The 18,845-nt window shown below is 58.7% G+C and overlaps 3 protein-coding genes across 3 annotated transcripts in view; all 3 read right to left on the bottom strand.

Moving 5' to 3' along the window:
- Positions 1–914, bottom strand: part of KMT2A (lysine methyltransferase 2A) — a 44,071-nt gene extending 43,157 nt beyond the window's left edge. Inside the window, 2 exon segments of the mRNA XM_068418476.1 lie at positions 566–844; positions 846–914. Of these exon segments, the coding sequence (XP_068274577.1) occupies positions 566–844; positions 846–914 (348 nt within the window).
- A 3,163-nt stretch (positions 915–4,077) lies between these two features.
- ATP5MG (ATP synthase membrane subunit g) lies at positions 4,078–5,457 on the bottom strand. The gene is made up of 3 exons (XM_068418370.1): positions 5,337–5,457; positions 5,051–5,211; positions 4,078–4,259 (listed from the first exon to the last, which is right to left on the bottom strand). Exons 1-3 carry the CDS (start codon positions 5,398–5,400, stop codon positions 4,161–4,163), a joined length of 324 nt encoding a protein of 107 aa, XP_068274471.1. The 5' UTR covers positions 5,401–5,457; the 3' UTR covers positions 4,078–4,160.
- A 170-nt stretch (positions 5,458–5,627) lies between these two features.
- UBE4A (ubiquitination factor E4A) lies at positions 5,628–17,012 on the bottom strand. Its single transcript, XM_068418340.1, has 20 exons — positions 16,949–17,012; positions 16,641–16,809; positions 16,382–16,558; positions 16,045–16,157; positions 15,257–15,409; positions 14,967–15,126; positions 14,560–14,762; positions 14,166–14,357; positions 13,062–13,395; positions 12,669–12,795; positions 11,507–11,814; positions 10,540–10,672; positions 9,422–9,609; positions 8,910–9,010; positions 8,699–8,812; positions 7,678–7,852; positions 7,355–7,535; positions 6,882–7,029; positions 6,463–6,620; positions 5,628–6,279 (listed from the first exon to the last, which is right to left on the bottom strand). The coding sequence occupies exons 2-20, from the start codon at positions 16,774–16,776 to the stop codon at positions 6,141–6,143; spliced, it is 3,240 nt and encodes a 1,079-aa protein (XP_068274441.1). The 5' UTR covers positions 16,777–16,809; positions 16,949–17,012; the 3' UTR covers positions 5,628–6,140.
- Between the last annotated feature and the right edge of the window lie 1,833 nt (positions 17,013–18,845).

Raw genomic sequence — 18,845 nt, 5'->3', positions numbered from 1 at the left:
CGCCGAGCCCCCTCTCCCGGGGAAGGACGCGCTACCCCGCAGAGCATCCTCCGCAACGGGGCGAAAAGCCAGCCCGGCCCCGCGCGGCGGCGAGAGGAGACGCCGCCGCCCCCCGGCCCCATCCTACCTCCCGGCGGCGGCGAGCGCGCTGCTCAGCCCCGCGGCGGGCGCGGGAGAGGGAGCGGCGGGAGGAGGATAATGGAGGCGGCGGCGAGGACACACCGGCGGCAAGTCGCGTGCGCGAGGAGGGACCGCGCGGCGCGGAGGCGGAGGGCGGCCGGCACCCACCCGCCCGCCGCGCCGGGCTCCCGCCGCGCCCCCCCCCCCCCCCACCGCGGGCAGACGGCGGCGGCGGGGCGCGCCCTTTGTGCGGGGAGCGGGAGCGGCGGCGCGGGCCCCGCGGGGCGCGGTAGGTGTGTCCGGGCGGCGCGGGCAGGGTGTGCGGGCAGGGGGTGTGCCGCCCGCCGGGGCGGAGCGGGGATGCTGCGGGCCGGGACCCGCGGGCCGCGCCGCGCCCTCCCTCCCGCCGCCGTCCCCCCCCCCCCCCCCCGCCGCCCCTCCTTACCTCTCCGCTGCCCGCCTCGGCGCCGCAGGCCGCACGGAACCGCCGCAGGTTGATGCCGATGGCGGCGGAGACCTGGAGCGCCGCGTCGAAGCCGGGTCCCACCCCGGCCGCGGGGCCCCCGGAGCCGCCGGAGCCCGGCGCTGCCCCGCCTCCCCCGCTTCCCGCCGCCCCGCCGGAGCACGGGCCGCCGCGCTCCCCCTCGCCCGCGGCCGCCGGCGCCGCCGCCGGCTCGGCGGGTCGCAGGCTCCGCACGGCCGGCACCCGCAGCCGGGACCCCCCCCAGCCCCCGGCGGCCCCAGCAGCCGCTGCCGGGCCGGGCAGGGAAGCGCCACCGACCGCTGTGCGCCATCTTTACTGTGAGGCGACGAGCCAGAGAGCGGGGCCGGGCCGCGCCCCGCGCCCTGGATAGGGCTTCACCGGCCTGCAGAGGTACTGCATAACGCCGGGTGCTATGCAGGCTGCGGGGCCCCGCCATCCCGCCGCCCGGGCAGCTGGGTAAGCCATGCGCGACTGGTGCTAGCCCGGCATAACGCTGGGTGATATGCAGGGCCCTGGGCTCGAGCCCCAGCGCGGCCCGCCACCCTGGATAGCGCAGCCTTCCTCGCCAGCGTCCCTGATAACTTGACTGGCCATGCAGGCGCGGGGCACCGCGCGAGCGGGCCCCAGAACCTGGCTGCCGCAGAACGGGGCCGCAAGCTGCCCGCATAACCGCGACGGCAATGCCGAGCGAGAGCGCGAGCCGCCGGCACCCGGGACCGCGCATACGGCATAGGCCGCCCCGCCAGCCCCCTCCATAGCGTCAGGCCGTATGCGGGGCGCGGGGCGCCGCTCGGCGCGGCCCCGGGCCCTGCATGGGGTGTCAGACGCGGGCGGGCGCCCGGCATAGCGGTGGGGCGCAGCCAGGGCGCGGGGCCGGCGGCGCGGGCCCGGCCTGGCGGGGCCCCTCAGCCCCGGGCAGGGCGGCCGGCTCCCTCCGGCCGCGGCCGCCCTTCTCGGGCGCGGAGCGGGGGCCGGGGCCCGCCTGGCTCATGGGGGAGCCGCTCGCTGAGGGTCGCACCCCGGTCGGCGCGGAGGGGTAGCTGTGCTGAGGTACCGCGAGCTGACGGCCTCAGCGCTTCCCCGCCTCCTCCCCGTCGCCTCCTACCTGCGCCCCCGCGCGCCGCTGCCGCCTCGGGCCGGACCCGTGTCCCGCCGGGTGCCCTCTCCAGGCAGAAGGTAACGGCGATGGCGCTAGGCCGGCTGCTGCCTCTGGCCCCCGGTGCCACACCGCAGGCTCGCCTCCATCTTGTAGAGCGCAGCAAGAGCGGGGTTAACATCCAACAAGTGCCTGCTGCATCGCCTGAGGAAAACAGCACCGCAAACACAGGAGTATCCGTTATAAAACCCCTCTGTTCGGGGAACGTAAAACACCTGTTTCCTTTAAAGCTCATCAGCTGAAGGGAGAGAGTGACTGAGGAGGAGGGAAAGGCTATTTGCCCCTTAACAGAAGCAACCAAACAGTATCTGTGATGTTAAAGAGGACAAAAAAGCCTCTGGAGCTCCTTGGGTTTACAAATGCTGCTGCTGCTCATTTCACACTTGATGCGCTGCCGGGGTGCTGCTTTGGAAGCAGGACTAGGGTGGCTTCTCCTGAGGACTTCCAGGGAGGAAAATTAAAATTAGACGGCTTCTGTCTCTCTAGAGAGTGTGAAAGGGACTGGAGTGTTTCCAAGCTCTCCCATGCTTTGCTAGTTGAGTTTAACCCAATCCTCCCTCCGAAGCGCGTTTGACAGCCCCCTGTGACCCAGCGTGGGCGGACAAGGCAGCACAGGCCCCGTTCCAGAGTGCCCGCAAGTGTCCACGCCAAGAGAGCAGTATGCATAGGCAGCACCACATCGCATGGGGCAGGCAGGCCTTTGAGCAGGACCAGGCAGACTTGCTCTCAGTGAGGTTCTCCTGGGTCCAGAAACCTTCTGCAAATCAAGATGACACTTTAAATCCCATGTATGGCCTGTCTGTCTCTTATTAAGTAAGGAATATGTGCTGCAGCCACCTACTGAGGGACCCGACAGGTTCCCCTCATGGGCATTTTTATCTGCTGGGCCATGGGTTTGTGAAGATGGGAGCGAAGTGCTCCCGGGTAGGGGCAGTTTTTAGGGCCGCTGTTCACCCTCGCTGGCGCGTGCACCCGCTGCCCTCATCAGATTTGCTGGTGCCCTTTGTGAGAAACCGTCACCTCCTCAGAGGGGAGTGAGAAATGGCTAAGCCCTCCACGGCAAAGGGAGCAACAGGAGCACTCAGCAAGTCCCAGGAATAAAAGAGCTTCTCCAGGACTGCTGCTGCTTGGCTGTGCCTCGCAGAAATCGTGATCTCCTGGACAGACAGGTGGGGAGAAGTGGATGCAGGACAGTGAGCCTGGGCAGGGGGCTGGAAGCCCAAGTCCCATCACTGCTCCTGTCGCAGACTCACCTGGGGAAGCTCGCGAGTCTTTAGTCTCGTCTCCCTGTCCATCACATGGAGGTGACCCGTGGCTAGCAGCTGCTGGGTCCGGAACCCTTCTTTTTAACCAAAAAGACCCAAAAAGCTTTCCATTGCATCACCGATTACCTTCTGGTCACCAAACACAAAGTGTGTGAGCTCACCTGGGCTACCTGTCAGCAGTCCAAGGGGCTTCTTGCTGGGATGAGGCATTGAGAAGTTCAGATCTGCTGCAAGGAGAACAGAAATCGCCGTGCTATGGGCGCAGCCGCCCTGGAGACGTTGGGGTCACTTGGGGCAGCCAAGCTGGGGGGCGGCAGGTTCACCAGGGAGCCGAGCACAAGGCCCAGGAGAGCAAAGGAGCAGCTGATACGATGACAGTATCAATACTGACTGGGAACAATCTTCTAAGACAATAAAAACAGTTAAGTCCTACCCCAACAAGCCTGCTGGCTTCAGAGAACTCCTTCTACAAATTACTTTCTGCAAACGTGTTGGAAGGCACGCAACTCACCAGGTTTTTGTAGACACCTCTACAAAAGCTGGCTGAAAATGAGCCAGCTCGTGGATCTCCAGACAGCTTACACCTCCAGCCAGTTGGGAGCTACGGTGACACGTAAAGCTCCACTTAATTTCAAAGGCTCCCACTCGACTGGTCTCACCCCAAACCGCCAGAACCGTGTGGAATAGTGCTACGTACCCTACGATACAAGCCACAGCAGGTATCTTTGGACAGTGTAAATACAGCGCTGGCATTTCCTTCTGCTTCCCGCTGACGTGAAATATGTTCAGAAACAAAGCAAAGCACCTGCACTCGCTTTGGAGCTGGGGCTCTCGCGCCTCCCCAAGGCCGTAGCTGCGGTGCAGCGGCTGTCCCAAGGCCAAGCACGGGTGTGGTAACGAACAGGCGTCACCAAGCCAGCACTAGTGCTGTCTCAGGGGACTGGCCTCCAGGCAGCGACCCCTCCAAGGAGCCCACCTCCGCCGCCGGCAGCGTGACCCCGTGGGGGACAGGCTCACGCCGCAGCCGCCACGAAAGACCACGACAGCTCGGCATCGGTTCCTGGCTTTATTGTCACAGACCCCGTTACAGACTTGGGACCACGGCACCAAAGAGAGCGTTATGGAGAATGAGTCTTCAGACATTGTACCCGATCAGGCCGCCCTTGCCGATGATCTCCCCGATGTAAAACCACATCAGCACCTCTGTGGCCACCAGACCGTTCCTCAGTGCTTCCTGGAAGGAAAAAAGCCACTGGTTAGAGCTGGGACGGTTCTACAACGCCCAGTACAGCGTCAGTTCTCACTCTGGTTTTTTACAGCCCTTTCAGAAGATTATTTCTTGAGCCATCGATGTGGGAAACACACTAATTTCAAGGCTGACGGATGGCACAGCTGTTCCGGGCAGCTGGGCTCGATCAGCTGCCTACCCACACACTCCTCCCTCGGACAGATAACGACGGGGGCCAAGGAGCACGAGCGGAGCCTAGTCCAGGCAGGGACGCGTTAAGGCAAAGCCCGTACAATCAAACACTCTCAACTCAGCCCCAAAATTCTGAGCTTCAGGTCTCCTGAGAGCAGCTCAGGTGTTTTCCACAGCAGCAGCACAGCATGCCAAGCTGCTCAGGTCCTGGGAACCATCGCTCTGCACGCCCGCGGCGCACAGACTGCAACGGGCAGGACCTGAGGAGGCCGCAGAACGCGCCCGCTCCTCCGCTTATCCAGAAAAAAAACGGTTATGTTTTTGTATGCGTAAATTTTTGAAAGTCTGGCCCCAAACCAACCACACTCCTGGCGTGTGAGGCATGAGAGCAGCCCAGGTGACAGAGCCCCGCTGCAGCACCCACCGACTGCGGGGGGAGCGCCCGGTGCATGCACTGCTGCACGGAGGAGAAGGAGGAGAAGGAGGGGGGAGGAAGGCAGCCTGACCCGGGTTCTCCGCGGGGAGCAGGTAGGAGGGAGCAGAAGGGCACCGGTGATGGAGCAGAGGTCACCCGCCGCCGCCGCCCGGCCCTGCCCCGCCGTTACCTTGACGGTGAGCTGCGCCAGGCGGCCGGTCTGGAAGCTCCTCACCATGGCCCTCATGCTGTCGATGGCCCGGGGAATCTCGGCGGGGGTCGGCGGGGCCAGCTCCACCTTCGCGTAGTACCAGAACGTGGCCAAGCGCGGCTTCGAGTACGCCACGGCGGCTGCCGGGAGAGGCAAGGGGGGGAACAGGCGTTTTCCCCACGGCCGGTGCCCGCGGGGCCTCCCGCGGCGCGTCCCTCCCCCCGGGTCCGTTCCCCCCGCCCGCAGCCCCGCTCGCCGCTCTCACCGCTGAGCAGCTGCGGCCCGCGGACGGCGATGCGCTGCGCCAGCCTCTGCGCCGCCTGCGCCATTCTGCGCCCCGCTGAATGTCACCCCGCCGCCGCGCGCGCCGCCAGGACCCCGCCGCCGCCGCGGCTGCCCGCGCGCCGCCTGCCGCCCGCCCGCCCCGCAGGCGTCTGCCGCGGGCAGCCGCGGCGGGGACCCCGCCTCCGCGGCCGCGGGTTCGAGACCCGGGCCGTGCCGCTGCCCACCGGTACCGACCCGCTCCCCGCAGCTACCAGACCTCCACCGCCAACAGTAAGATCATCTCTGTATTTAATTTCCAACGCCCCTCCGTTCCCAACGATCATTTGGAAAAGAACCCCGCTGCGCAACCGGCGTGTACAAGTTGGCCTCTCACGCCGGGAGCCCCGCGGCCGCGCAGGCATCGCTTTAGCGCCGAACGCGCAATTAGAGCACAGCAACAGAACAGGGGGAGGCTGGTGGTGTCGCTGGACAAGAACAGGGCCAACAGAAAGAATAAGGACTAGAGGGCCAGGGCGCCAGGCCACGCAGAGGCGGCTGTGGTCTGCCCCCGAGGCTGAGGCTCAAAGCTGTAGCACAGCGGGAAGTCTTAGGTTTAAAGAATAAGTCTTAGAAGGAAAAAACAGAACGAGGGGTGGAAGGGAAGGTCCCAGGGAGGTGTGGCAGTGCACTAAATGCCATCTTGGTGAAGGTGGCGAGTTGCGCAGCCACTGTGGAGCTCCAGCCGCTGCCCCTGCCAGGCATTTATCTGCCAGCGATTGTATGTCTAGGGACGAGACCCTGGTTTTCAGTTCAGCGTGTCCTCCAGCTCCTCCTTCTGCTTTTTCCTCTCCGCAAGCCACCGCTGGATCTTCTCTTTAAGCTCTGTGTTTGGTCTGATCTGGTCCATAGTGAGGGGGCTCCGATTGAAAGGATCCGTCTGGTCGCTGAAAGGCAAAGCATTCAGGAGATTATTCGGGGTAGAAAAAAACCCACAGAGGAAGAGAGGCCAGGCAGAGTGGCACGATCTTGCCGCTGTTAAGCGAAGCAGACACACCGAGACCGGGTATCACGGGGTAAGCGAAACAGATCCCCAAAAAGCGTTGAAGTACAAGGCCCACGCTCTGTACCTGAGGAGGTGCCGGGCTATCGTCGACCGGTCCACGGTGACACGGGAGGAGGGCAGTATCACAGGGTCCGACATCAGAGTGCTCATGATGGGATCCAGGAATTCATCGCAGGCATCCGCGTACGTCTCCTCCTCCTGCTGCTGGCGGTCTGCAAGAGACTGGCAGGCACGCGTGGCCTTCAGAGACTGTGACTCCTGTGCTTTCAAAACCAGGTGTGCTCCTAACTCGTAGCTAAAGCATTTACGGGTCTGATCTGACAGGGACCCCTCCCCACTGCCCCACCTGAGCCTCAGAGGAAGCCCCACTCCCACAAATCCAGCTCCACAGCAAAGATGCAGTGAAACAGAGATGAAAAAGGATGCCAGGAACCGGTTCTACTTTTTTTTTGTGTGTGTGCTTAAATTCACTCCAGTTCTCACCTTGATCCTCTCAGCCAGGTTACTGAAAGACACTATCATGTTGCCAGGCTTGTTGATTTTTTTCAGAACCCGGACGGTCTGGGCAAAGAGCGTCGGTGAATAGGAGCGGCCGTCCTTGGGCACTGTGGCACAGAAGTTTTCTTCATCCCTGGACCACAGGTTAAAAGAGAGCAAAGGGTTAAGAATCCACATTTATCGGGCTGCAGAACACAATCCCCACAACAGCTGCATTACCACAGAAAAGAACTCAAAGCTACCATGACCCCATGGTATGAATCATGCTTAACTTCCATCCCCGCTAGCTGGGTTGCAGCTGACTTCCCCCAGTAACTTAAATTATGACAAAAGAGCAGAGCACACACTCCTGAGAGGCGCGTTAAGGCCCGCAGTAAGCTTTGCTAGCCACAATGTCCCCAAGATGGCTCCTGGATGGCTCGTGCCGCCCCACAGGCCAGTTCTCGCCTGTCACCTACCCAAGGTTTAAGTAGATGGTGCAGATGTCAGACACGAGCTGCTGCGGCTTGAAGTCAAACTCGCTGAAATCCTTGACTTTCAAAGCTCCCATTTTAGGCCCAACCAGGTGTTGCAGAAAGTAGTTGAGCATGGAGATGATGCGCTCAGCAAGGAAAGGATGCACGAACAGGGACTTAATTTCTGGAACAGAAGCCAACATTTCGCTGAGCTTCACAGCGATCCCGTTCTGCTCCAACTGCCCTGAAACCAGGCTTGTGCCCGCCCGCTTCCAGGCAGGGCCCTTCTCCGGGTGCCAGCGGGCAGGAGGGGTTCCTCTCCCTACCTGAGGTCAGGAAGGCCAGAGTGCCAATGGTTTCGTTGGACATGATGTTGTGGAAGCGCGCCAGCTGGCCAAACATCTGCAGGCTCGTCTCCTTCTCACGGCGAGCCTCCTGGGACAGGCTGTCCCATTCGCCACGGTCCTTCTCGATCTGCTGAACTTTAATCTTACTGAGGTACTGCAAAGGCACAGCAGGGAAGAGTCTGGGAGAACAGGCAAGTAAACGGGCAACGACGGCTAAGCCAGACCTGTTCTGCACTGCTCCAGCCTGACAGAGGCCAAGCCGGGAGGCGAAAGGGACAGCTGAGTGCTCGAAAAGGCCTCTCGCAGCCACACGTTTCACAAAACACAGAACGTTGTTTTACAGAGCAAACCGCAGCAAGTCCAGAAGGGCAATACCCACATCACCCATCTTATCTGCCCGGCCTCCCGCCAATCAATTCTACGGCAGGGAAAAGCTCTCAAAGAGCCCTTTCTAGCAGCCACAGGCAGCTCTGAAAGGCACAGAGAGACAGTCATCACACACCAGGGACGTGAGTTCACCTGGCGCTCGCCGTGTAAACCCAAAGGAGAACTACCTGGAGACAAAAGGCCTCTTAGGATAAAGCACCTGCGCAAAGGCCCAGGGGATTTGATAATCCAAAGCCACAGAAGTTGTGTAAAGCCTGGCTGTGTCCAGAGTAGCAACAGGCAGATTTCCTCGCAACCCCCCCAGCACGCTTCACGCTGGGTCTGGAAAAAGCTCTTTGGATCCTCTTTGTTCTGACCTGCCTCCTGAGACCAAAGGGAAGGAAGAGAGCGCCCTGCCTGCAGTGCCCCAGGCCCCACTGTCCCTCTGCCTTCGCCCCTTCTCCTGGCACGTTGGCCCCAGCAGCCTAGCATGTTTCCTGCCAGCATCTACTGCACAGGTTCATCGGGCAGGACCAGAGCGAGCCGATACCGTTCTGGGGACAGGTCAGTATCGCTCCCAGCCATCTTCAGGGAAGCGAGAACTGATGCCAACAGCAGGCGTGCTCAGCCCTACCTGTATGGCTTCATCCAACAGGAAAATGGCATCGTTCATGAGCAAATTCAGGAAGCGCAGGAAAAGAGGGGGGTTCATTGCCTCCAGGTTCTCCGAGGCGTAATCAGCCAGAGCCTGCAAGGAACAAGCGAGTGGTGACTGCTGGGGCACAGTCCCAACGGGAGGACACAGATCCGCACGCTCACGCTCACGTATGCGCCTCCCGCCTCACCTTTATGCTCTGCCGGTACGAGTCTGTGCCCCACATGTACCGCAGGATGGGGTACATGGGGCGGCGGTAGTTAAACTTCTGTTCAAACTGGTGCGGGTCACCTGGGCATAAGCAAAAGTAAGGGCGTTTCAAGCGGGCAGCGGGCACAGGCAGGGGCTGCCGATTCCTTTCCGCTGTTTGAAATAAAAACCCTGCTCCCGTGCAGGCCAGCAAAGCCTGTCACTGATTTCAAAGCAGGACAACCAACCCCACGTCAGAAGGGGACAGGTGAGGACCCGCCATAAGCACTGCTGAGCTGAAAAGCTGCAGCTCCAGCAGTTATCCTTCCTAGACAGGCAGTTCTGCACAGGCCAGAAGCTTGGGAAGACCGACGCTGTGCTGGAACACTGCCTGCCTTAAAGCAGCTTAAAGCGCAGACGGATTCGTTTATTTTCACCAGTGTACTTCAAACCCTGCAGACGTTCCCCTGCAACGTTACAGAAGGAAGACAACTCCTCCCCTTTCGCGCTTACCGGTAAACTCGATATCCACAAAGACTTTGATAAGCGCCTCGGCGAGATGAGCAGCGTTTTGGTAAGAGCAGAACACTCGCTTGCGATGAAACACGCTCGAGACGAGGGGGTTCTGGGCCTGATCTAAGTGAGGCATCACAGCTTCCAACACTTCCGCCAGCTTGGCTCGCAGATGAGGATTTTTCATCCTGCAAGAGAAAACAGTAGAGCAAACCCAGGATGGCAAGAGGGCCAGGGTGCGGGGACCGAGCTGTTCAGGGAACGCCCCAGGAGCTGTGCCCATCCATGCAGGAGCACCCAGCTGTTGCAGACCATCTGTAAGACTAATGCTGCCTCTCAATACCGGAGCCACAGGGCAGAGGCACGCGCTCTACACCCACAGTTAAACCTCAAGCAGAGAGGAGAGGGTGTGGGAGCAGCAGTGCTGCCTCCCTCCCTCCCTTTGCCTGCCGAGCCTGCTGTCCAGTACCCGACAGATCACTGAGGTGAGGGTGACACTCTGCTGCAGGCGTGGGGCAGAAGCCAAACCACCTGCCCGAGGTCACACTGCAGGCTACTGCCAGGGCAGAACTACTGCCTCCATCTCCTGGGGCCAGCCCAGGGCCAGCGAGAGCTGCCTACCAAGTGAAACCTCCACCTGCTCCTGCCGCCACTGCGAGGCTGCTGTATTTACACATGCGAGTACAAACAAACGAGCAGGGGAAACATAGTGTGTGTGGCCATGCCTTATCCGGCAGATCGATAAAACTACTCAGTTTTGTTCAGTGCTCCGTTACCACAGTCGACTTCATAGACATACTCCAAACACATCAATCCCAACAGCTTCCTTTAACAAGCACCGAAATGGCTCTAGCTAACGAGGCTCCTGCTAATACAACCTAACAAGTATTTCGACACCGAATCCCATGTGTACCTCCTATGAAGCCCGCTTCCCTCAGGCAGGGCCTCCTTCACCACTGTGCCTCCTGCAGGCAGAATTTAGCTCTTCCAAGGAGATCAACCCATTCACGGACATCTGAACCAAACCTCAAGACATCTCTGACAACTTCCACTTGCTCGTTCCCCGCAGGGTGCTCTGCAGATAAGCACCCAGGGCTCACACCCGGGGCTGTACATACCTCTCCACATCACCCATGAAAACAGTAACAAAGTGCAGGACGTGCTCCAGAGAATCAGCAGAAGTCTCCAAGATGTCGTCAGCGAAACGCCGCAGGAAAATGAAGAAGTCGCCCAGATTATCGGCAAAGAATTCTGCCAACAGAGATCACGTGTGAGTTCCTCCCCAGGCAGGTCAGCTCTCCCTTCTCCAGCCTCCCGTGTGCTCCCCCCTCATCGCCCTGATTCTGACTGAAGTTTTGGGAACTAACTGGTTGTACTTGATGCCTGGCCTAATGAAACTTGTAACGCACAGGATTCGCTTCACCTCCCTCAGAAGTCAGGTCACCTACAGGGTGAAACCAGCAGCCGCCTGCTGATCATGTGCAGCGTTACACAAAAAAACCCAAGGGAAAAGAATCTCCAGAGAACAGAAACCACAGGGAGGATTTTGTGCACAGGGAGAACCACAAATCGATACGGTAATTGGGGAAACTTTGCAACTTGGCCGTGAGTGGGATCTTTAGAAGGGCAGCAGCAATCGATACACTGTGTGCCCCCTCAAAGAGCCCCAATTTTCACGTGACCCTCCTCAGAGAGGATATTCTACGCAAAGGAAGATGCCGGCAGTTGTAGCACTGCGTCCTGCCCTGGACAGAAAAGTGCTTCTGCGGACAGCTCACCTAGGAGGGACCAGGATTAGCCTGGAAGGTGAACTCGGAGGTCTCAGCTTTCCCTGACTCCGCTGCTGACGCTCCTGAAGTTGTGGCTGACCTTCCCTACGCTTCCTTACGTGCTCTGGAACCCACCTTCTCCAAGGCAGAATACGCGCCTCAGTGAAGAGGAAACGCCGGTGCTAGGAACACCCCAGGGAATCAGGCTGCGTACGTGCACCTGCTCTAAGCGCAGCACTACGCGAGTGGCTCTGCACTCGGACGGTTCATTGCGGTAGGCACCCGGACAGACGGCCAGCAGGACACGCGGCCTCACCTGGCACGTAGGCCAACGCGCTGTTTTCCACCTCCGGCAGCGGAAAGCTCAGCTCCAGCGGCTCCGTCCCGTGGTTGCCCAGGGCCAGCTGCACCAGCAGCACCGCCATGGACACCTGCAGGTTCAGGCAGTTCTGCAGCATCTGTGGCTCTGTCATCGCCGTCTTGGTAGAGAGATAGATGGTCATCAGGCGCTCGAACTGCTCCCTGAGGCTGTCGGCAGCGGGGCTGGAGCTCTGCTGAGCTTCTCGCCACGCTAATTGCAGGCGGTGAAGGCTTTGGTTTATCTTGACCATCTGGTCGTGCAACCTACCAGGAAACAAGGCAAGGAGGAGGTGAGACAAGACGTGCACCTGTTGAGCACAGAGCGCCTAAGCAACAGGTAAGCCAGCACGTGCTTTTGTCCCGTTCAAATCATTTACTGCAGATAATCTGGTCAGGGCACCAGCGAGGGGAAGCCTTTAGAGAAACGCAAGCCAGGACCCGGGAGGACAGCAGACCCTGCTGAGGAACCACAGCAGCCGGCAGAGCAGCCCCGTAAGCCAACGACTTGCAGAGGGAACCTGAGAAAAACAGCGCGTTCTGGGGTCCAGAAAATCCTTTCCTGGAAACGGACAGCTGCCTCGTGTGAAACCCATTTACTGGGGCGGTGCGGAGGCCTCGCAGCGGGCAGGTGCTCTGCCACCAACGTGCTTTCTCAAAGAGAAGTGAGATGCCAGCAGCCCATTGTCCCCAGGAGGGGGGAACCACGCGACCCATGGCCACCCAACATTTGGCTGTTCCATTTCTATAAATAACGTGGAGCCCCTAAGACTGTTAGCATTGACCGTGACCACTGGTGGACAAAGTTTTTTTCCAAAATTAGTCAGTCTAAGGCTCAAACATCAGCCAAAACACAGCGAAAGGTACTCGGCACTGCAACTGGCACACTCTGTATTCGGAGTATCTACTAAAGGTTTATGTGGCTGTACACAGGTGCAAAACAGCACTGGGAGCTCTCTAGTACCTACAGCTTGAGCATTCCTGTTACTTGTGAATGTTGGATACCATTTAAACCCGCACATAAAACCCTCTCTCACACTCTCAAGGTTCAGCAGCGCGCTGACCGCCACCAGAGACACGAAGGCCGTAAGGACAGGCCGGCGCAGCGATGGAGCGCTTACCTGTGGAATCCCAAGTGAAGGGTGTACTGCGTGAGGACCAGGTTTTCCGTCACCAGGTTGTAGCTGCTCGCAAACTCCGGCTCTTGCTCGCTCACAGCAGGTATCAAGCACGTTTCTTTTTCCAAACCTGGAATGAAATGCGTCTGCATCACGTCCTACCCAGCAGCACCCTCCTGGGTGAGGAAAGGGCTCAAGAAGGCCCCCGCTGAAGACGCGAGACTGCTGGCGATGCTAGGCAGTGTTTCATTTGTGTTCAGCTCTTCTGTTGCTCCTCTTGGCTCCTCATTCAACTCTCCTTTTACTGGCACACGTTGAGAGGGCACTACTGGGAGAGGCAGGGACCTGAGGAGATGCCCTTTCTCGTTCCCTTGCTCCCCCGAGCTTCAGGCGTACCTTTCATGTGTACATTCTTGCTCCTCCTCTCCTCCTCGTTCAGCTCCTTCAGGGCGCAGTAAGTAGGGTTGAAGGTTAGCAGCCTCGGAGATTTTGGTTTGCAGAAGGGCTGGCACAGCTTCAGGAGGGCAGCTCCCAGGTTGAGGAAGAAGGCATCTGAGGCATACATCTGGAAGAAGATCTCTGGCATCTGGTTAGCCCAAATTTTGGTGCGGCCCGCGTTCGCGTGGAGGCAGCTTCCCAGCCAGGAGAGAATCCTGTGCTTCGTCTCTGGAGACAACTGCAACAGGTTCTTTAGCATCTGGTAGATCTTCTCGTGGAACTGGGCCATAAACTGTTACGGGGAACAGAAGGCGATTGGAGGGGTCATTGGTGTGATTGCTCTTTTGCCTCTCCCGTCGTTAATGCCCTCAGAGCTCTCCCTGCTCCAGACTGCATCCTGCTCTTCAAGGGCAGGGCTTCCAAAGTAAATCACAGCCAGGACACCTCTGTTTGCTAATCACCCGTGAGACACACAGCTAATGAGCAGCTCAAATCACGAGGCTGGCAGCAAGGAATAACTATGGAGCTACTCAAAAGCGTAGTTGAGACCAAGTTGTTTCCACGAGGAGTAAAACCAAAATCCTTTACCCGTTTTTGGCAGCAAGAGTGACCCTGAAGGGACACATGACCGGGAAAGCCCCTCCCTGTGACCCCTTCTGCACCAGAGTTTACTCCTGTATTTATATCCTGCTTTCTGACACCTCCCTCCTTCTGAAACATTCCTGAACATCCTCCTAGCACCGCTCGTCTGAGGAGTTACTGTGCTGGTATCTGTTCCACAAGCACCACCCTACCCCCTGCCCAAAGCTCGGACAACTACTGTGGTAAAACACGACTTGCTCAAAGCAAAGACTCGGGCTACACCGACCCAAGGAAGCGGGTGAAACCCGTTTGCATGTTACAGCTGGAGAATCCAAAGCGGTTTTGTGACTTGCTCAGCCACAAGCAGACTATTAAAGAGCCAGCAACAGAACTCAAGCCCTGATATCACATCTTTAACCCCCAGGCAGAGAGAGGCCACTAAAACACAGAGGGAAGCAGCACGGTCACACTTCAGCCCACCTGGTGGATGTTGGACTCCTGCACTTTGATCTCTTGCGGGCTGGATCGGGATGGATTCAGGAAATAGCCATGGTTCTCCACTACGCCGGGGGTCTTTAACAAGCAGGAGATGTTTAAAATAGCACCCAGCAGAGTCTTTTGGTACATCTGTCCGTTGCTGGGATCCTTGGGCTGGACGTAGCCTGCAAAAACCTAGGGAATGCAGCAGGACATGCTGACAGTCGTAAAAAGTCCCATTAAAAAAGCCCACTAAAAACCCCATTGAAGAAGTCCCATTAAAAAAGGTGTGGTTACACTGTACTACTGTTGGTTCAACCTCAACAGATGGGGTCCTATAAACGCGCCCCCGCAAGTAGAACCCGTCAGAAGCTCTTTGTAAGGGCGGGGCACTCACCTTTGCTATGTCCTTCTGCTTTGTGAAGTAGAGGAGCACGTCGAGGTATGTGTACAGCAGGATCTGGCAGAGGTCTAAGTCCTTGATTCTGCCCAACAGGATGTCAAACACGGGAACCATGACCTCCCCGAATGTCCGCACCTCCTCATCCATCGTTAAGGCTTCTATCACCTCCTCGAGAAACTCGGTCACGTCTTCAAAGTCTAGCAGGGGAAGCAAGGCTGTTACAACACGCCACGCAGCCGAACCCCAGCCCGTGTACAGGCACCATGACCTGAACGCAGCCCTCCCTTTCAACAAGGAGGGGAGCCGAAGCTTCCCCCGAGCCCACAGCGCTCCTCGCACAAGCTTTCAGGCGAAGGGCAGCCTCGCAGCGCTCAGCCCGCAGCGAACCCGCCCGGACTTACGGGCCCCTCTCAGCGCCTCCAGCATCAGGTCCACCAGCTGCTCGTGCACGTTCTGGTTGACGTAAATCTCCGGGGTGAGGAAGACAGTGCGAGTGTTCGACACAGTCAGGTTCCGGCAGCGCACGGCGAAGGGCAGGAGGTTCTCCGGGACCTTGGTTATCTGCACAAGGAGAACGAGACGGCGTTGGGGCCCCGCCAGCTGCTCCTGGCCCTTAAAACCTTAGCTCGGTCACCTCGGACCAGAAAGCTGGGTGACAAAGCTGCTTTCTTCCTCAGAAGCCCCTGCCCACCTCTTCTCTTGCTCTCTGGAAACACGCGTAGAGGTAGCGCAGAATCTGCCTCTCCCCCGCGTCCCGGTCGGCAGAGAGGTTCTGCGTGCTGGCCGAGGTCATGGAGATCAGGTGGTTCCCAGGCTCCTGCAGCAGCAGGCGGGTGAACAGGGCCTAAGCACCAGCAAAGAGAGACGGAAAGTGAAACAGCCCCCGCACAGAGACAATTCCTCCAGAACAAGAAGCCCCAGATCACCACAGCTAAATTATTTCTGCCTGGAAGAGCTCTCTCTGTCCCTCATTGACTGACAGAGCACTACAGCGTAAACCCTCAGGCTTGCTCCTTGGTAAACAAGTTCTCCAGTCCCCATTAAGAGGCACAGCAGCCACAACATAAGTTACTTTCACTGGAAAACACCCAGGAACGACAAAGCTGAGGGTGTACATGAACAGCGATCACAAAGTTTTGTTTAGCAGCACGAGACACAACCGCAGCCTTGGCCTCCCACAGAAGTCCTCCCTCACGCCCCATCCAGGCCGAATGTGCTCCCCTGCCCATCGCCAGCCAATCTGCAGGGCAGCAAAGTCCTGCAGCCTCAAGGGCGAGGGAAAAGAAGCAGCAAAGTCTGAGACTTTCTCAGCCTCGGACCCCACGAACCCTGTGGCTGTTCCCAGCAAAGCCGCAATCAGCAGCTCCACACGAGGCTGCGGCAAACACTGTGTTCAGGAGCATCGTGTGCACGTTACAAGGAAATAAACTCAATTCCTGAGGCCAAAGCAAGCGGAACAACTGAGGGAGGCGGCCCTACCTGCTCGACGTTGTCCATGTCCAGCCAGTCCTGGTCGTCCAGGTCCGCGGCCATCTCCTCCAGATACACGCAGCGTGCTGGGATCCCGTTCCCACTCTTCATGCTGGGGTCGCCTGAGGAAAACGCGGAGGGACTCGTTTCACCCAAACTGACGGGGAACGCGCCGGCAGGCAGCGGGGCCTGCAGGCAGGGCCCTGCCCGGGGCAGTGCCACGGCTGCGGCTCCTCTCCCAGCTCTCCCCTCCCATTTCAGAGGGATCCGGCAAACTGCCCAGCGCAACAGAGTCTCCCAGCCCGGCACGACCCCCGGCCCGACACGGAGGGTTCCCAGCGCTCACTGTTGTCGAGGGTGATGAGGAAGATCCTCTGGATCATGTGGTTGATGTTGAGCTGCTCGCACAGCTCCCGCTGTGAGCGGAAGGAGCGGCTGATCTCGGCCACCGAGTAGTCGCAGTCATCCAGGCTCTCGGAGACGCTGTTGTCCGAGTCATCTTGGCTGACAGAGGTCTCCTCGCCTGCAAGACAGCGCGGCTCAGCGGCCCGGCGGGGAGGGCTCGCCGCCGCCGGAGCGGAGCGCCCGCCGCCGCGCCCCCCCACCTGTCAGCTGCCGCAGCTGCTGCTGCTGCTTCTGGACGGCGGCGAAGTGCTTGGCGTCGGCGACGGAGCCGAAGAGGGCGGCGAAGGGGTTGCTGGAGATGCTGCTGCTGCTGTTGTTGTTCTCCTGGTCGGTCATCGCCCCTCAGGGCCGCGCCATGCGGCGGCGCGGCTGCGGGGAGAGCCGCTGTCAGCGCCCGCAGCCGCCGGGAACGGCTGCCCGCCGCCCGGGCCGCTCTCCGCGGCGCGGCGGGCCCGGCCCGCTCGGGGCGACGGCGCCAGCCGGTGCCACGGCCCCGATCGGCGCTTACCGGGCCCGGCGCGCTCCCGTCTGCCGCACAACTCTGCGCGTCACTGCGTCGCGCCACAATAGACGTCACCACGGCGCGCCGGAAGCGGGGCGGCGGGGAGGCGGGCGCTTTTGAGGAGCGGCCCAGGGCGGGGTACAAAGCCGGGGCGGGCGGCAGCGCCCCCTGGCGGCGCGGAGGAGCCAAAATTAATATTAATTATATGCAAATGAGCTCATTAATATTAAAAAGGCAGTTGATTATGCAAATTGACGTCGGCTAATTGTTATGCAAATTAATTGGCACGTAACTCATTTGCATATGGAAACACCTGTTTGCAGTTGCATAAAGATGGTAAAAAACATTTTTTTTTTTAAAAGTTTTTTTTTTTTTTTTTTTTAAAAAAAAAAATCGGTGTGAGGGTTTTGGCGTCTGCAGCTATAGACACACACACACGCGCGCGAACAAGAAACCAAAAACTCCCCATCTGCTGCCACCCACATCCACACCCCTTATCTAAACCCCATCCCCACGCCCATACACACACACACACACACACACACACAGAGGTATAAGCCTGTCCTATTCCCCCCCCCAAAAAAAAAAAACACAAAAAAAAAAACCCCACCTGTTACCCTTCTTCCCTCCCACACAATGTGGCCAGCTATGGGGCCTGAGCGCTATGGGGTGGCCTGGGGCAAACGGTGGGGCAGTGGATGCATTTTGGGGGGTTGTGTGTGTGTTGAGGCAGCCTGTGGGGCAGTGGGTGGGGGGCAACCTGTGGGACACGCACACACACCCCCCCCCACACATCACACACGCCTTCAGCGAGCCCTGGCCAGGCTGGAGCGTTGGGTGGGGAGGACCCTAATGATGTCCTGTTGTGCACTAAACCCCTCATCTCACACACAGCAGAGATATCACATTTGTTCTGCACAGGGTGCTGCAAATCCCAGCACCTTTCTATACACAAAGAATTACACGAAATCATCCCTCTGCTGAGCACACTGTTCATTGGTTAATATAGCTGATTAACATTAACATAACTGATTAGTCATTGTACAATCTAACCTAATCTACGCATGCTCAGGGGAAGGGTCTTCACCTGGGCAAGGGTCTGAGAGTAGTTCAGCTAAGGATATGGACATCCCTGCTTGCTTTGCCAAGACGATCCCCTGCACAAGGAATCTTAATTAATTGTTAATTAATTAATCTTAATCTTAATTGTTTCTTTTGTCTTTGCTCTGGGACTTGGTCCTTCCAGAAATCAGTTTACATTTTCTTGGCCTTAACTCGGCACTTGTTTATTGGTTGCCAAATTAGCTCACCTGCAAAAGCCATGGTTAACTTTTAACAACTCAGCAATAAGCACTGGGTAATTGATATTAATGAAGTTCAACAAAGGCAAGTGTAGGGTCCTGCGCCTCAGGAGGAATAACCCCACGCACCAGTCCAGGCTGGGGGTGACCTGCTGGAAAGCAGCTCTGTGGAGAAGGGCCTGGGAGTTGTGGTGGGCAACAAGTTCCCCGGTCAATGGTGTCCTGGGGTGCGTGAGGAAGAGTGTGGCCAGCAGGTCGAGGGAGGTTCTCCTCCCACTCTACACCGCCCTGGTGAGGCCACACCTGGAGTAACTGTGTCAAGTTCTGGTCCCCCAGTTTAAGAAGGATAAGGAACTAGTGGGGAGAGTGCAGCGGAGGGGTACGGAGATGGTCTGAGGGCTGGAGCATCTCCCTTGTGAGGAGAGGCTGAGGGAGATGGGGCTGTTCAGCTGGAGAAGAGCAGACTGAGGGGGATCTTATCAATGCTTACAAGTACCTTAGGGGTGGGTGTCAAGGGGGGGGAAGCCAGGCTCTTCTCAGTGGTGCCCAGTGACAGGACAAGGGGCAACGGGCACAAACTGAAACATGGGAAGTTCCATCTG

The sequence above is a fragment of the Nyctibius grandis genome, chromosome 25, assembly GCF_013368605.1.
Source record: "Nyctibius grandis isolate bNycGra1 chromosome 25, bNycGra1.pri, whole genome shotgun sequence".
Classification (NCBI taxonomy): Eukaryota; Metazoa; Chordata; class Aves; order Nyctibiiformes; family Nyctibiidae; genus Nyctibius; species Nyctibius grandis.
The sequence above is the reverse complement of the archived record's forward strand: the minus strand, read 5'-3'. Positions and strand labels throughout refer to the sequence as shown.

Bases quoted from the DNA above. Each gene is read 5' to 3' on its own strand.
- UBE4A (XM_068418340.1), bottom strand. From the start codon at position 16,776: ATGACCGACCAGGAGAACAACAACAGCAGCAGCAGCATCTCCAGCAAC. The intron at 13,396-14,165 runs GTGGGCTGAAGT...TCCCCGTAACAG, and splicing joins AGGAGTCCAACATCCACCAG to TTTATGGCCCAGTTCCACGA. The intron at 8,813-8,909 runs GTGAGGCGGGAG...TGTTCCTTGCAG, and splicing joins CGTACCGGCAGAGCATAAAG to GCTCTGGCTGATTACGCCTC.
- ATP5MG (XM_068418370.1), bottom strand. From the start codon at position 5,400: ATGGCGCAGGCGGCGCAGAGGCTGGCGCAGCGCATCGCCGTCCGCGGG. The intron at 5,212-5,336 runs GTGAGAGCGGCG...CTCTCCCGGCAG, and splicing joins CGGGCCGCAGCTGCTCAGCG to CCGCCGTGGCGTACTCGAAG. The intron at 4,260-5,050 runs GTAACGGCGGGG...TTTTCCTTCCAG, and splicing joins TGGCGCAGCTCACCGTCAAG to GAAGCACTGAGGAACGGTCT.